This window comes from Lolium rigidum, chromosome 4, assembly GCF_022539505.1.
Source record: "Lolium rigidum isolate FL_2022 chromosome 4, APGP_CSIRO_Lrig_0.1, whole genome shotgun sequence".
Taxonomy (NCBI): domain Eukaryota; kingdom Viridiplantae; phylum Streptophyta; class Magnoliopsida; order Poales; family Poaceae; genus Lolium; species Lolium rigidum.
In genome coordinates this window covers 209,414,507-209,430,389 of record NC_061511.1, presented here as the reverse complement: position 1 = coordinate 209,430,389, position 15,883 = coordinate 209,414,507, and the positions used below count along the sequence as shown (strand labels likewise).

At 43.3% G+C, this 15,883-nt stretch overlaps 2 protein-coding genes across 4 annotated transcripts; one reads left to right on the top strand and one right to left on the bottom strand.

The window, feature by feature from the left end:
- Positions 1-4,273: 4,273 nt before the first annotated feature.
- Positions 4,274-9,513, top strand: LOC124649263 (probable E3 ubiquitin ligase SUD1). Of its 3 annotated transcripts, XM_047188918.1 has the most exons (10): positions 4,274-4,495; positions 4,952-5,368; positions 5,936-6,197; positions 6,344-6,451; positions 6,694-6,736; positions 6,824-7,057; positions 7,901-8,061; positions 8,158-8,291; positions 8,372-8,518; positions 9,131-9,513. In XM_047188918.1, exons 1-10 carry the CDS (start codon positions 4,274-4,276, stop codon positions 9,509-9,511), a joined length of 2,109 nt encoding a protein of 702 aa, XP_047044874.1. In that variant the 3' UTR covers positions 9,512-9,513. The 3 variants fall into 3 exon arrangements, with proteins under 3 accessions (XP_047044874.1, XP_047044873.1, XP_047044872.1); XM_047188917.1 differs by having other exon boundaries at positions 5,936-6,451; positions 6,549-6,736; positions 7,904-8,061; XM_047188916.1 differs by having other exon boundaries at positions 5,936-6,451; positions 6,549-6,736.
- Positions 9,514-10,710: 1,197 nt separating this feature from the next.
- Positions 10,711-14,157, bottom strand: LOC124649262. Its single transcript, XM_047188915.1, has 9 exons — positions 13,951-14,157; positions 12,737-12,851; positions 12,538-12,644; positions 12,132-12,257; positions 11,906-12,026; positions 11,723-11,807; positions 11,524-11,637; positions 11,395-11,434; positions 10,711-11,179 (listed from the first exon to the last, which is right to left on the bottom strand). Exons 1-9 carry the CDS (start codon positions 14,155-14,157, stop codon positions 11,027-11,029), a joined length of 1,068 nt encoding a protein of 355 aa, XP_047044871.1. The 3' UTR covers positions 10,711-11,026.
- Positions 14,158-15,883: the final 1,726 nt, after the last annotated feature.

Below are 15,883 nucleotides of genomic sequence, written 5' to 3'. Positions count from 1 at the left end.
TGGTAATATATATAAGATATTGCAACAATCATGGATTTTTCAATCTTTATTAAAAAGATGCAATAGGTATCATTATCGCTGATTAATTCATTTTCCTTTTTATTATACGGATTTTTTTTTGCAAAAAGTAGGTTTCAAAGCTCGCACCTCGCATGTGCGGGCAAGCTCCTCTAACCAACGGGCCAAGGCTTGCTTGTTGTGAAGAGTACGGACAAAACTCTTTTGTAGTAAGTTTACACGCCTTTTGCAACTATCATGATTTTTCCATTGTGACAAAACTTAATTGCCAAGGCTTTCATGATTTTTGCATTATGATAAAACTTTCGGAGGCAACAAGCCTCGTTGGATTTTTCCGGTTAGTTCATTAGGCGAGGTAATTTTTCGGTTATAGCATACATTACTTCCCATGTCTATGCCTCCATTGAGAGTATTGGGATTGAGACGTATATGCAGTACCTGAAGAAATTGGTCCCTAATTTTGCCTGGTAACACCACTACGGCGCAGACACTGCTCTTCGATGCACGCCAAATCAAATTCGATGAGTAGAACGCAGGGAATAACGAAATCTGTCCCAGACTGATGAAATTGCTTGCATTCTTGCCAAATGTGTTAATACTAGTACTAACTAGAGACCATCAAGACTCAGACCTGACAATTGAATTTGAGCGCCCCTTTTTGGTTCTCATGTTTAATCTCTAATACATGCAATATTTATCATGGATATGCGGTTGTCATTTCACTTGTGGCACTTAATTCTCCGTTGAAATATACATGACACTATCCAGCTGAACTGTCCTCTTATTTTGTAAATCATATGTTATCTTGAAGAATTTCCTTTTATTTGATTTGAAACTGCTATCTTTTTTACTGTCTGAAACCTAACATTATTCAGATTCAGAATTCTTAACCAAGTTAATGCAAGACAAAAGTTGCCGTTGTTGACAGAGAAGTGCTACAACAATAAATTAGATATACTTGATAGTTTCTTATGAATAATATTCTCACACATTCCTTCAACATAACCACAGTATGCTCTCGAAATGCAAATCTTATAAAGAACTAAAATGGTTGTTGCTGCATAAAGAATACTTCGTGGAGTTGATATGCAAGTTGTCTAGCTTATGCTATTTAAGTTTAGTTTCTATTTGTGCTCCAACCTGTCAAGTAACAAGCCAATGTTTAGAGTTACCGTATACCTTTGTTATATCTGAATAACATCAACATGATTCTGCATAGAACCTATAGAATTAGATAGATATTTATTTCTATTAAGATATATGCTTTTGTAATACATGGTTAAAATTAAAGTGATACCAGATTCCTTATGATTATATCCCTGTGGACTTGCTTACTGAATCAGTTATGAATCAGAAGATGCATAAGCTTACTAAAAGTAATTTTTTTCTTCATTTTTTTGATTGCAGGACCCAAAGAATTAGCTGGGCAGGGTTGAAGCACACGTAAAAATGCACATACTTTAGAGAGTTGAACTACCATGGTGGCAATTAATGGACTCAACTCTACTGGATTGCTACCTCCATTTACTTGAGTTGCGTTTGATGGATACTTGATATGCGAATTATGATTTGTATGAACCTACATATTATATGTATGGATTTGAATTTTGTAATTCAATGGCTATATTTTTTTATGGTTGCGATAAGATAAGTTATTGCACAAGTCACTTTCCGTTGCCTTAGGTTATCACCCTGAAAAATACAGTGTTGCGTCAAATCCTAGTCGCCATGACTACCTGCTTTGTTGCACTAAGATGTAGCAACAAAGAACTTTTTGTTGTTGCAATAAATTGCTACCATATTTTTTCTGCATGTTGTGATAACTATTTGGCGCCACGGAATAAAACTTTGTTGAAATAGAGTATCGCCACAAAAACTTCAAATTGTGGCGGTAGCTTCTTGCTACAAACATTTTGGATGCTGCAATTAGTATGTAACACCACAATAGTGAATTTTGTTGAAATAGAGTATCCCCACAAAAAGTTCAGATTGTCGCAGTAACTTCTTGCTACAAGCATTTCCCGTGTTGCGATAAGTATTTGGCGCAACGAAACTGGATTTTGTTGAAATAGAGTATCGCCACGAAATGTTAAAATTGTCGCAACACCTTCCCGCCATAATTTTTTTACCGTTGCCATACCTATTTATCGCGACGAGTGGAATGATTGTCGCCATAAGTTAATACCACGAGCGTAGCGATCCGTGGCAAATGGCTAATGCTACAAACCAGTAGATGTTGCCATAGGTTATCGCCACGGCTCGCTATTGCCACGAAAGAGAGTGCACCACGAAACGTAGATCGTTGGCATAGGTTATTGCCACAAATATCTATCGCCACAAAGTGGCAAACGCCATGACATGGTAGCATGTTGCGACAAGCTATCTCCACAAACCAAATTGTGGAGACAAGTGAGTGCTGCCACTGAGAAAACATGTGGCAACTTCCCACATGGTTGTTGCAATAGATCGCTTTGTTGCCACAATCCCGTTTTCATTGCAATAGCCTATTACCATACATGTAATTGCAACGCTTGCCAACAAACGTTATTTCGTGGCAATAGTTGCATATTGCCACAAAACGACATCTATCGCGACAATTTTTTTTGTTGCAATAGACCCGATTCCTTGTAGTGTTCTACGGTGATATTTTTCCAGCTCTTTTAATTACTCAATGGTCATTTCCGACAAAACTTTGTAGGTGTAAATTTCAAGCGGTAGTTACCCTACGACAATTCTTCGAGATTACGTAATTTTATGGTCGTAATTTATGGTTATTTATCAACCATAAAAAATTTCTTAGACAGTAATTCTCTGACACAACTTTCCAACTATAGTTTTTCTAGGTGGTTTCCATACTCTCACTCTTCAACAATGCATAATTCTTTGTCAACATGTAAATTTCTCATCTTACTACACGCATTAGAAAATACACATCAACCATAATATATCGTGCAACCATTGTATGCATATATACTACGTACCAGTGTGAATATATATTGCTCATAGTGCTTCACCACACGGGCACTGGAGAGCCATCATTTTCTACCAATTAGCGGCCGCCCTATCACCTTTTGCTGAAAAATATTATATGTTTTTTGCATTTCTCTCTTTTTATTCTCTGACGGTAACTTCTAGAGGTATCTTTCCGCATATAATTTTCTACCGGTAGTTACCCCACGATACCTTCTCGATGATGAGAAATTCTCCAATAATACTTCTTCAACCATTTTTTCGTTTCTCTCATTTTGCTCTTCCATAGTAACTTTTCGAGGTAACTTCATGGCTGGCTGTAATGTCCCACCAGTAGTTACCCCAAGGTACCTCCTCTATAATGAGTAATTCTCTAACAACAAATTTTTTTCCTTTTTCTATTATTTGATACATTTTCCCGTTGTAGTAACTTCGAAGGTGTTTTGTCGTTGACCTCAACAATGATTATTTGATATTAATCCTTCATCGGTGTGCCAGTGGTTATTCGACGTGAATCATTAGTCCCAAATAGTAATTTCCCTGCAATAATTATTTAACACCGGTTTTTCGACAACATGTAATTCTTCAGTGGTGGTATTTTCTTACCGATAATTTTCAAAGGTGCACATGGACTTCATCGGTAGGGCAACAATCTTTACCAATAATTTGCCGATGGTAACTCTCCATGTGTAGTTGCCTCTTCTATAGTGCCTTCATGGTTCTATGGTAACTGCGAGAAACAAAATACTCCAATATATGTCGCCTATTCTATTCGAAAATGATATTAATACCTTTTGTTCTCACGATCGCCTTATGAGAATACCACAACTATTTTGACACAAAAAAACTACATTATCCATCGCCTCTTCTATTCGAAAAACAAAGGTTACTAATTTTTTCTTAATATCCTCATGATAACCCACGCCGTGCCAATGCTTCCTAGTGTTTAACTAAAGAACATAAAAAAAAGACTGATCGGTTAGTTGTACATGCTAACAGTATGCGACACTTTCTGATATAGGCTGTTCTGGAAATTATTAACTTATGAATCATCATACTACTAGTAGATGAACACCATTTGCACAATTAAAATTTAAAATTTAAAAATAATTGAAATTTGGAAGGAAAAGAATCTGTCAGTTTGATCAGCCATTGGATCTCCATCCAACGGCCAGCATAAACCCTCACCGCCCTACCCAAAACCCAACCACACGGGAAGCTGTCTCGCTAGTCCGGTACAGACAGCAGACCGAGAGAAGCTTCCAGAAGGAAGGAAGGAAGGGTAATGGCCGCCGCCGCCGCATCCCCGGAGACGGCGCTCCCACCGACGGCCGACCCCGAGTACGAGGAAGACGACGATGGAGAAGAGGAGTGCCGCATCTGCCGACTCCCTGCAGAAGCGGACCGCCCCTTGCGCCGCCCCTGCGCGTGCCGCGGCAGCATCAAGTTCGTCCACGACGACTGCCAGCTCCGGTGGCTCGCCGCGCGGCACCAGAACCAGTGCGAGGTATCGTCTCCTGCGTCCTCCGCCGCCTAGGGTCTCTCCCGCGTCCTCCGCCGCCTAGGGTTCCCCCCTCTCCCAATTGACCCCCTCATGCTGCTGCTGTGGTCGCGCAGCGATGTATTCGCTTAAATCGATCTTCTTTAGACCTAATTTCGATCCCATTTAGATACTATGTGATGTTTCGTGCTTAGCGTTGCCAATTCCTCACTGAAAATGTCACCTTCTGCACTGTAATTGTTTCCTGCCGACCTGCTCTCTTTGCTCCCAATTTCAATCCCTTTTAGATACCATGCGATGCTGTTTTCCTAGTGTTGGCATTATTCCTCACTGAAAATTCCCCTTCCGCACTGTAATTACGTATGCTCTCTTCATTGCCGTGGATGCGCTGATCTCACTTTCCTGATCCATTTTGATGTGGTGTGATGTTGATTTTGGTGCCCCTGATCGGCTCAATTTCAGGTGTGCAATTTCGTCATCTCCACCCGCCCTCTCTATGCCGCAGACGCCCCTGCGAGGTTGCCCCTCTCCGAGCTCATGGTCAGCTTGCCCAACAAGCTCCTGGGTCTGCTGGTCCCCCTCTTATTCGCTGTCTACGTCGTCTGCGATTCCTTCATCCACCTTGCCACCCTCTGGACATGGCGCATCGCGTTTGCCAGGACCTTCCTTCAAGCGTTCCGCCTGCTCTCCTTCCGCGTCCGTCCCTCCTCTGTCTTTGCATCGATTGCGCTCTGGGTTGTGTTTCTGCACAGCCTCGTGCCATTTGCTGTAGCTCCATTTGCGCGCTGGGTTGCACGCCTGGAGACTCGGCGTCAGGGGTTCAGCGGACTTGATGGCTTGCAAGCCCTCGCGCTAACTGCTGTTGAAGCTTCCTTGACTGTAAGTTTCCTTTCAACAATTGTCCTTCTTTATGTCGTAGTAAAGCACCGATTAATAATGTTCTGTTCATTGGAGCATTTAGCACATATTTACATGGTTTTCCTGATCGTTGGATATGTTCATGCTATTGGCAGTAAAACTTAAATGATGGTCACATGGAGGAAACCAACATGGGTTCAATAAAATAAGATGCTCCTTACTTCTTTCCTTACTGCAGTTTTGCCTGCTGCTTATCAGTCCAGATAGATACATTTGTGGGAGGACTACTCCCAAATATGGGTATTAGATTTTCTTTTCTGGTTACTATTTCAGTCGATCCATCAAAACTGTGTAAGCTTGTTCTATTGGTGTTTTAGTAGCTGCGCTAATGTAGTATTTTTATTACCTTTTAGGTCAAAGTTGTTAAAGTGTATATGTGACAAAAGCTACCCTGAGTTTTATATACAGGGTTGTAGGCTTGCAGCTTAGTTGCATCCTTTGGAGCAATAATTGCCTCACGTTTCTTCTGCTTTGCTTTTTTTTTTATACTTATTTTCAAAAAATCTAACAGTATACTTGTCTAATCAGGTGGTAATAGGTGACATGGTCCTTGCTTGTATTCTCGGTTTTCTCCCATTCTCACTGGGAAGGATAATCCTATGGTGGAGCTCGTATTTTAATTTAAGCAATGTGGAGGGAGTTGAGTTCTACACTTCAACAATTTCTACCCTTCTAATCGGATATGGATTTATCTTTACTGTTGGTGCTTGTTTTGCTGGTCTACATACTCTTCATCATTACTTGAAGGGCGAGCAACTTGGGATCGCACTTTTCATTAGAAGGCTGAGTGGTATGTTCTTCAGAGGGATTGTATATCTAATCACTGTTGCCAATATTGGTTTTAATCTCCTAAACTTAATGATACTACGGCCGCTGTTCTTTGGTTGGTTGCTTGATATCTGCACTTCAAAAATGTTTGGTGCAACATTGTCTCAGAGGTTCAAATTGCTGACTGCTTCATCTTTATCTTCTACTGCCCTTCATTGGCTTCTTGGACACATCTTCTTGAATCTGCGTCCCAGATTGAGCAGATTTCTTCACAAGGTTTTTGTCATCTTATATCTGTTGTCTCATCATGTGCATAGTGTATGCAGTATGTAATTCAGGGGTATAACAAATGTTGTATTTTTCTTGTGAGTAGGTACTGAAGCTAGGAGTTACCATTTCCTTTTCCTCTGTCCACCATAATGTTTACGAACCCTTTTACACGTTTTACTTGAAGAAGCTTCTTTGTCTTCTGGTTGACACTATCTTTGTTGCTCTGGTCGTTTTTGTTCCTATTGAAGTTGCTGACCGATTGTCGCCAGAGGTGTTCCCACTAGATATCACGTAAGTATTCAATTTTTTGTTATTCATCTGGTGTACCTGCGTGACTTAGCGATTCAGTACATTTATTTCAGTGTTTGTCTATTGTAGCTACTTCGATCGTCCTGGCAAGGGCACGTCAGTTTGGCAAGGGCCGCAAAAGTATGCAGTGTCACTTTCTGCTATTCTTCATATCAGGTTTCTCATTAGCAATACAATGGTATACCTGGAGTGGCTAGTGGAGAGGGTAATTGGGTATTGGTTTGTCACTTCTGGAAAGGCTCTTGGGAGTAATGATGCACCAAAAGACCAGAATGGTAGCAGTGATGAAGCTAATGATAAAAGGTAATACCCATAGTTTTGTTCTTAGCCTGACTGCATCCACGTCCATTTTATTATCGATATTTCTTTTACTTCCATATTGTTTCGTTGTTCAATGTTTATTTGGGTACTTCGCATTCTGGTGGATAAGCAGTAGTTTTGGCATGTCCTTTCTTTGCTACTGTACCCTTTCTGTGTGCAGTGCCTCTCGCTAAAATATGCGTCTTTCGCAGGGAAATGTCATATACTTTTATTAAGCTCAGTTCCAATTTATTAAGCAACGAGACCAATAGCATTCAGACATTTTGGGGCTATGAAAGTCCACACATTTTCAATTGTCTTAGTAATTTAGACCATAGGGGAAACTTGCAATCGGGTTCATGTATGCTATATGTCCCAGAACTAAAAGATTGGGTAGTTTGGTTCCTCAAACTATTATATGCTAACCAATTGAGATCCTCAGATGTAAATACCCCCTCCATCCTATGAAACTTGTCTGATATTTCTCAAAATTTGGATGTATCTAGATGGTATTTAGTGTCTAGATACATCCAAATTTAGACAAATCTCACACAACTTTCATGAGGCGGAGGGAGTAAGTCCCATTGTCTGATACGGCTTTATATGGGCACTGGCTCATATAAAAAGGGCTTTTTTTTTGAAGAAACAAAGGATACCTGCCGTTGTTACATCCTTGGTAGGAAAAACTCTCAAAAGAAGCCATGCATTTTTCTGCTTATCATATTCTCTGTTTGGGATATACTGGTCTGTTCATTTATTATTTGACCAATCGATTAGTTGACTTTTTTTGCAAGATGTGTTTGTCATACAACTTTGGGGTGATGCTTACCTTCTTGCACACTTTAGCAGGACATTTGTTGTAGTTAGGACAATGCTTCGTGTGGTCCTAGCATGGTTGACTGCTGTGATATTCAATACTGCTATGATTTTCTGCCCGATCTCAGTTTGGCGTGCACTGTTGTTTGCCATCCCTCAGCTGCCAGTAGCAGACGAATTGAAGTCCAATGGTAATGACTGTTCACAGATGATCGGTGTACTTCCTTTGCAACGAATGGAAATACTTTATCTTGTTTGGGCTTACGTTTGCAAATCTTTTCTCTTAGATCTATTTGCTATTGCGGTTGGCTTCTTCATCATATCAACTATTGTTGCCACCTTTAGAGATATATTTGCCTGCATGACTTTTAGGGGACCATGGCTGGTAGATTTGAAGAGGCATCTGCTTGTATTCCTATGGGTGAGGAATTTAATTGAGGTGGCTTCATTTCATTTTCTATTTATGACACAGCTCAGTAACTGAAAGTTGTCTGCTTCCAGATGGTCGTTGCGCCCTACATGATGGGTTTGCTGGTTGATTTATCTCTGATATCACCCTTCATTGGGCCCGATGACGATTTTCCAGTTCTGGACTTTTTCTGCACTTGGTCTCTAGGGTGGCAAGTGAAGAATTTATGGATGAACATGGTGAGTCGTAACATCTCTTCTCGCTCTCCTGAGCCCTATACTTGTTGTACTATCCTACATGGGTATTGAGGAAACATTTGTTAGTCATAATGAACTATTAGAACACTAACTAATCTTGACCACTGTGCACCCATCCTTGTAAACCTGACTCCGCCACTGCTTGCTTACTACTACCTCCATCCCAAAGCTTAAGGCTTATATTTTTTTTGAAAAGTCAAACCAAGTAAAGTTCGACCAAATTTTTAGAAAAATCTATCAACAAGTATGCTATTTGGTAGATATCATATATGAAAATATATTTCATTATCTATCTAATGATATTGATTTTGTATTTTGCATGTTAATGATTTTTGGTAAAAACTTTGTCAAACTTGACATAGTTTGACTTTCTAAAAATAATATAAGCCTTAAGCTTTGGGATGGAGGTAGTACATTAATCATCTGAAGCACTCGCTACTATCATTGTTCACCTCCGTAATAAGTTGTAGTCGGGACTGGTTTTGCAATTTGTACACTTTTAGGGTAGGAAGCAGCTAATTCTCAAATTATTCGAGTTAGGTTATAGCTGGATGAAAATAGAAAATATTTAACCTCATTTTATTATTATTGAAGGCCCGTTTCACGGCTGCCGCACCTTTCCTGGCCTATTTCATCGATGAAAGGTGGGACGGGAAACTTACCCAGGCAAGGGTTGATTGGTCTTCAGGGGCGATATCACTGTCATGGTTCTTTCAAGATATATACATCCCTGTTGCCACGAAGCTACTCGCTGCTCTGGGCCTCCCTTACTTGCTTGCCAAGGGGCTCTTCCCAAGACTGGGCTGCTCTGCCGCCGTGAACTCGACGGTCTACCGTTTCGCGTGGTTGAGCAGCCTTGGTTTTTATGTCATCTGCTATCTTGGCAAGGTGTTGTGCATCAAGCTCCATGACTCTATCAGGGATGACCACTATATCATCGGCGAGAGGTTGCAAGACATCGCTGACTGTAGCTGAAAACTCCCTCACGAGCACTCGTTTTTGTAGTAGTTATTTCATTTTGGGCAGGAACCGGATGATGAGCGGTATTAACAGTTACTGAGTAGCTTGCAAACGTGAAGGGATATATAGGTCACGTTACTGACAGGAATGATGGGAATGAGGTGATCCCAGACAGAAATTTCTGGCAGAACTTGTAAATATCGGTGCGTTTTTTCGTTTGAAAGTTCAGATGAGTGGTTGCGCCCGCTGAGTCTGAGCCGATCGCTAGGCTATATGGATATGTTGAATTCACATTTGTGAATTTCAAATTGATAACTTGTTACTAGTTGACATGTGTCTGATCTGATAAGTATTAATGAACGCTTTGGGAAGACAGCCACTTCTGTCTGATCTTAGCTAAGCTTGCGTGCTTTTTTTTCCGTACCCAAATTTTAAAGTATGTAGCTTAGGTAAAAATGATAAGTTTCAGATGAACAGTCTAAAGGAAATTCCCCATGGGTGTCGTATCTGATCTCCCTTGTTGCGTTGGGCTTGTTTTGCTAAGACATCACAGCGCAAGTTCTGGTGAAGCTGTGGGAATCAAGAGAAGAAAATATGGCCAGCACTCCTGTCATTCTCCAAGTTATTGAGCTTAGTAGGGGATTTTCTGCTTTCAGTTTAATTCATGTAAAAAGAGGGGCGAATGCAGCAGCATTTGTCCACTGTTTATATACTAAACTTTAGGCATGTGCATGTGGAAGCAAGCAATCTAGCTGTTTAAGCAATATATAAATAATAGTGTATACTTGAAGTGAAAAGTCATACTCGCACCTTACCGAAAAAGATGTCGCGGATTTGTCCAAATTTAGACAACTCTCCTTTTTTTTGGGTCAGAGGAAGTAGATAATTTGTAGTGTAAACTAAAAAAAAAGGATGGAAATTACAGCACATGGTCACAAATTTTCTGAAAACAGCACATAATTAGTATGTACTATTTGTTGCAGCACAAAACCATCACCTTCAACGTATCATTCATGAATCCAGCCATCATGCACCAAATGAACCTTTCTAGATACAGTTTAACGAACAACGATAAAATTGTATTATATAAACAGTGGAAAAAATGCTGCCAATGTTTCAGGCTGTGGGGTATTGCACCATAACCCCAGTACACACTATACCATACACGAGAAACTAAATGATTAGATAATGTGAAGTCGCACAGCCAGAGCGCGGAGACCCAAATCAAGCAAGGCCAGGGACTTCAGCATGACAGCATTGTGATTCAAGGTACTCGAGGGTCCAAAGCTAATCAGCGCAGAGGTACGAAGATCCACCGCTAAAGTAGAAAAATCATCTCTTGTTCAGCCTACCAGTCGAACCGTGAAAAGTACATCGCACAACCGCATCACAGAAGCAGCTAGGTGCTTGATTCGAGTTCTGAATTTCGAGCATACAGAGTTTTAAAACCACTGTCCAGTGGGGCAGGTCAAAGCTAGTAATATGTTCGTTTTCTGCTAGCGAGATGCAGATTTCATCCACCGTGTCTTGCTACCTGAGCCACCACCGTTGGGCAGCGGAGATGGGTGTCTCGAGGAACGGAGCGTAGCGGTGGATGTATGGGTTGATGGTCCGCCCGATTTTTGCCCACGCGCTCTGGTGATAGCTTGATGTGGCAGGCGCGCGGTACATCATCTTCAACACCTGAATAACGGACAAGCAAGCCAGCAAAAAACGACCAATGAGTAGTGCGTTAAAAGCAATTATTATTAGCATAACAAAGTTGCAACTGTTCAAGTGCTAGCAAGAGATTGATGGTTGTAAATAATGGTCTTGATAGCATGCAGACAAAAATCAAACTGAATGTCTGAAGCAATTGGACAAAATATAAGATCTCAGATGTGCAGAAGGTAACTTACATTCCAGTACATGAATGTCTGAATTATGTTGCGTCGCCACCTGCAAGATAACAAGGTGTAACTCATAAGATGTGACTACTCATACGCAATTAAATCTCCATAATTCTGAGGAAAATTGCAGCAACATACGAGAACAGTGATATGATCAGAAGAAACCCCAAGGCAAGTTCGGCATTTGAGCTAAGGAGGCTGACTGTTGTGCTATTTGTCTCCACCCAGAGACAAGGCTCTTCCAAGTATCCCCTTAACAAGACAACAGAAAGACAATATTAACCACAGGGCAGCGGAGACTGGCTGCGCGATAGAAATTCAGAGACAATTCAATTACCTGTAGAAAGATGAGTGGGTAAAATTACGCCTTAGGAATCTGGCAACATGATCAAGTGCCCAGCAGAAGACAGGTAGTGCAGCAACTGCGAAAAAAGGAAGATCAAAACTTGTAACCGTATGTAGAAGCAGCACACGGATATCATAATCATGAACATGCAACACAAAAAAAACTGTATCTCACTCCTTAAATGCAGCTGAGACGTGACGAGCAACAAAGAGAACATCAAACGGATAAAGTCCTTGGCTCCAAGTACCGACTGCAACCAACCCTGAATTGCAGGCATGTTCAACGCGCTTGGTTTCTTCATGCAGATTAAAAAGGAGAATTCGGTCAATAGGGCCATCAGAGCAAGAAACACAACCAAAGTAAGATGAACCATTCAAGGTTCAGGTAGGCAGATATTTACCCCATAGGTACTGTATAAAGAATATCCTGAGGATAAGACAGTTCCCAGCAAAGAAAGCTTGCAAGCTCTGTCTGCAAGATGTTTTGGCAAAATCGGAAGCATTCCCAGACCAGCAACAACCAGTACCTGAGATAAAGAAGTTTGAGTATGTCATGTATACACTACAAAGTACTAACAGGCTAGAGATGATGGTCAGAACAAGGGTAACATTAGCAAGCCATCTAAGAGAAACCATTGTGATCTGCAGAACAAAGTTATAGATAAGGAAAATGCTGTACCATGTCAGGTTGTCCACAAGGTTCATCGTGATTATACAAGCAAGTGGAACCAATAAACCTACTCCTTTCAGCGAATGTTACACAATTATGCATTGATGTAATGCAGAAGAAGGTGACTTGTTCCTTACCCAGGCATTTATGGAAAAAAGTATAGTCCGTGCATCGAAACGCAATGTGTTTGCAGCCGTGTTTGTCTGTGGTGGTGGTGGTGGGGCAGCCGACCTGGAACTAGAACCTACACAAGAATACATGATATGAACGGAGCAGTCAGACGCAGTCCACGAAACTGGTAAACCTTATGGCTAGTTAAAGCGTGGCATAGTTTACCTGTACTGCGAGCCCTAACACCCTCACTGGATGCTGGAGGTGAAGACCTTACGTCTGGCCTGCTCGGCGGAGTGGAACCAGTGGATGACATCGGCTCGACCACCAAATCACGATCCTGCCAAGTCAAGAAAGCAATCGAAACAGCTTTAGATAACATCATGCTTTGCAAGATATGACTCGTAGGGTGATTCGGAAATGACCAAGTTCTAAGTGGCAAACTAGCATTTATCATTATGTAAACTTTGGGACGCAGTGTACAATTTCCTCTCCCCACAGAGTGGGCACAGGAAAAGAAAATGTTTCTATCTACTTAACACATGGTTTGTTTGAGCAAAGTAACTAACGGTTCCATGTTCACGGAATAACACCAGAGGGCTCTAGCAACAAAGTGACAGCTCGGCCATCTAGCTAATCAGATGGTAAGTAGCAGCTGAAAACGCTACCCACTATCAAAACAAGCAACACCAGCAGCGGAGCAAGCAGGAAAGTGAGTTTCACAGAACACTCCAGTTCTGCTACTACGATCAGCAGGAAAGTGAGTTTCACAGTACGTATTAATAACGACTACAGTCCGCTCCCCGCAGGAAGCACTCCAGTTGTGCTACTACGATCAGCAGGAAAGTGAGTTTCACAGAACACTCTGCTTCCAGCCACGATGAAGGCATCAACTGAACGCCAACGACCCAGCACCGACAGACTTAAAGCACCCCCCGTCCGTGTTGCAAGCGCATCGCATCCTAGCTACGGCGCGGAGGGCGTTCAGTTCCTGGAGCAATTAAGCAGCGGAGCAAGCAAAGCAGAAGCGAGTGGAACGACCCATTAATTTTCCCGCAAGCAGAGGTCAAATATGTTTCTATCTAAACCTTTTAGACGGTCTGTTTGCACGAAGTAATTAAGATTGAGCCTGTGGCCTTTCAAGGTAACGAAATAGCACAAGCTCCAAGGAGCTGGAGCTCAATAGGCGGTAGCAGGGAGAGCATCAACGGGTCCTAGCACCAAACTACAGCACCAGACTCTAGCCAGTTTCAGCTAGCACTAGCAAACAGCAGCCGGCACAAGCATCGCGAACAGATCGGAGGCCAGCGGGAGCCACTGAATTCCGCTGCAGCTACCGGATCCTAGGTAGTAGCAGGAGGCGTGGGACGGCCGATTCGGGAGAGCAATTAAGCAGCAGCAGCAGCAGCAGCAGCAGCGGGCGGAGCGGGTCTACTCACGACGAAGCGCTGGTAGAACTTGCGCCTGAAGTGGGCGAGGACGTCGGGCTTGGCGGCGAGGTGCGGCGGCACGAGGACGTTGGACCAGTAGTCGGCCCAGCGCGCGTCGCCGTCGTAGTCGTAGGCCGCCGCCGCCGCCCGCTTCTGCTCCTGCGTCTCCTCCGCCTGCGCGCTCGCGGCGGCGCCGCTCGCGTCGCCGCCTCCCATGGCGGTGGTGGTGTCGGGGTGGTGGTTGCTGGCTGTCGACGGCGAGGGCGAGCTGGGGGGCGGTGGTTGGGGGAGTTTAGGAGGAGGAGATGGAGATTTGGTGCGACCGCCGCATCGGAAGACTCGCTGGTCGCTGCTGCTGCCTGCTGCCGCTGCTTTCCCCTTCTCTCCTGCCTTGTCGTCCCATCTCGATTGGTGGGCCAGGGGAATCAATCTTGTTGGGCCTCCCTGCCGCAGGTGACAAATGGAGGCCCAGAATTTTAATGTTCACGCGACGTGATCCGCGTGATGCACCACCATATCACTGCGGCCCTGCATGGTCTGCCCATTTAGTTTCTTTTTCGTTGGTTGTTTTCTCTCTTTTTTTTCTGTTTCTTTTGCATTTTCTTTTTGGAAAACTCTCATTATCGACCAGCTATATAGCATTGGTCGGTTTGACACGGCGTTTTTTTATTCCTTCGTACCGTGCTCTCTATCCATCCTCTGTTTTTGCCCGTCTAGCTCCCCGTTCCAACTCCTAGCCGCCACCACCCGCCACTCCTAACGGCGGAGTCAGTAAAATTTTATAAGGGGGGCTCACAAAACATGATAACTCTTGTTCTAAATATTTGACAAGATTGTTTTTAAATGGGCGGTACCTTTTCGCCGATTGTGCTACCGAGTAGATTTTTTTGTGATGACCCATCGAGAAAGAAGCAGGTGCTGCATGCGCACAAGAAGGGGTCGATCGATGCCTTGTTGTGCATTGATTTGGAATAGAAAATGCTAGGAGTTGTCAGGATGCAGAATTCCTAGGATCCTCTGTGAACATATTTCTCTGTCATCTATTGTTACCGAGGGCCACAACTGGTAAAATACAAATCTTTGAAGGCAATGAATCAAGGTATAGTAATGAAATTTTGCATGATAGGGGGGGGGGGGGGCGTGACAGCCTCCGCTAGTGACCACTCCCGACCCATCTTATAGACGGCAGTCGTGACACTCTGTGGAGAGCTAAACTCCGTCCCTCGCTCTACACCAACTCGCAGCACTCCGACCTGCGTTGGCTGGAGAAATAAAAAACACGAGAGGGTCAGGATAGGCGCCCTCCTTCCCTTTTTTTGAACAGGAAAGGTTCCGAAGGACCTAGGGCTTCATTTCTTCAGCGGTGGAGTACATTTTACCGGTAAGGCCTAAAGGAAATAGGAAAATTACAAGCCAGCCCTTACAAATTGCACCGAGGACATGGAAATAAACCCAGAAAAAGCGATCAGGTCCAGCTCCTTCTTCACCGCGCCGAAACTCGCCGGAGTCAAAATCTACGCCGCCGGGGATGAGACCACTTGGGGCACAGAGGTGGGAGCCAACTCCGACGAAACTGGAGAGCCTCCGAGCCAGCAGAAACGCCTGACGGAGGTTGCTGCTGCCTTGAGGACGGCCTATCACCGTCGCACGAGGGTGGAGGGGCCATCCTTCGGCCATGAGATACGACGACAGAGGCGCCCTCCTTCCCTAAGAGGGTGGTTCCACACTAGCGGCAATAGGAGGCTCTCCTGCTATAAATTGTCAAAAAAGGTGGTTCCATGGCCTGATCTTGTGCCGGTGGTACTTAAGTCAAATTGGTCGACGGCAAGTAAAAGATAGGCGCCCACCCCAATTAGGGGACATATGGGGATAGGTCAAGGCTCGCCAGAACAAGGCTTCAGCGGGTTCAATTTGTCGTCGGCATGTTTTGGGACGACGAGAT

Bases quoted from the DNA above. Each gene is read 5' to 3' on its own strand.
- LOC124649263 (XM_047188916.1), top strand. From the start codon at position 4,274: ATGGCCGCCGCCGCCGCATCCCCGGAGACGGCGCTCCCACCGACGGCC. The intron at 4,496-4,951 runs GTATCGTCTCCT...GCTCAATTTCAG, and splicing joins GGCACCAGAACCAGTGCGAG to GTGTGCAATTTCGTCATCTC. The intron at 5,369-5,935 runs GTAAGTTTCCTT...TTGTCTAATCAG, and splicing joins CTGTTGAAGCTTCCTTGACT to GTGGTAATAGGTGACATGGT.
- LOC124649262 (XM_047188915.1), bottom strand. From the start codon at position 14,157: ATGGGAGGCGGCGACGCGAGCGGCGCCGCCGCGAGCGCGCAGGCGGAG. The intron at 12,852-13,950 runs GTGAGTAGACCC...TTGACTTGGCAG, and splicing joins AGTTCTACCAGCGCTTCGTC to GATCGTGATTTGGTGGTCGA. The intron at 11,808-11,905 runs GTGAGATACAGT...CTTTTTTCGCAG, and splicing joins GTCTCAGCTGCATTTAAGGA to TTGCTGCACTACCTGTCTTC.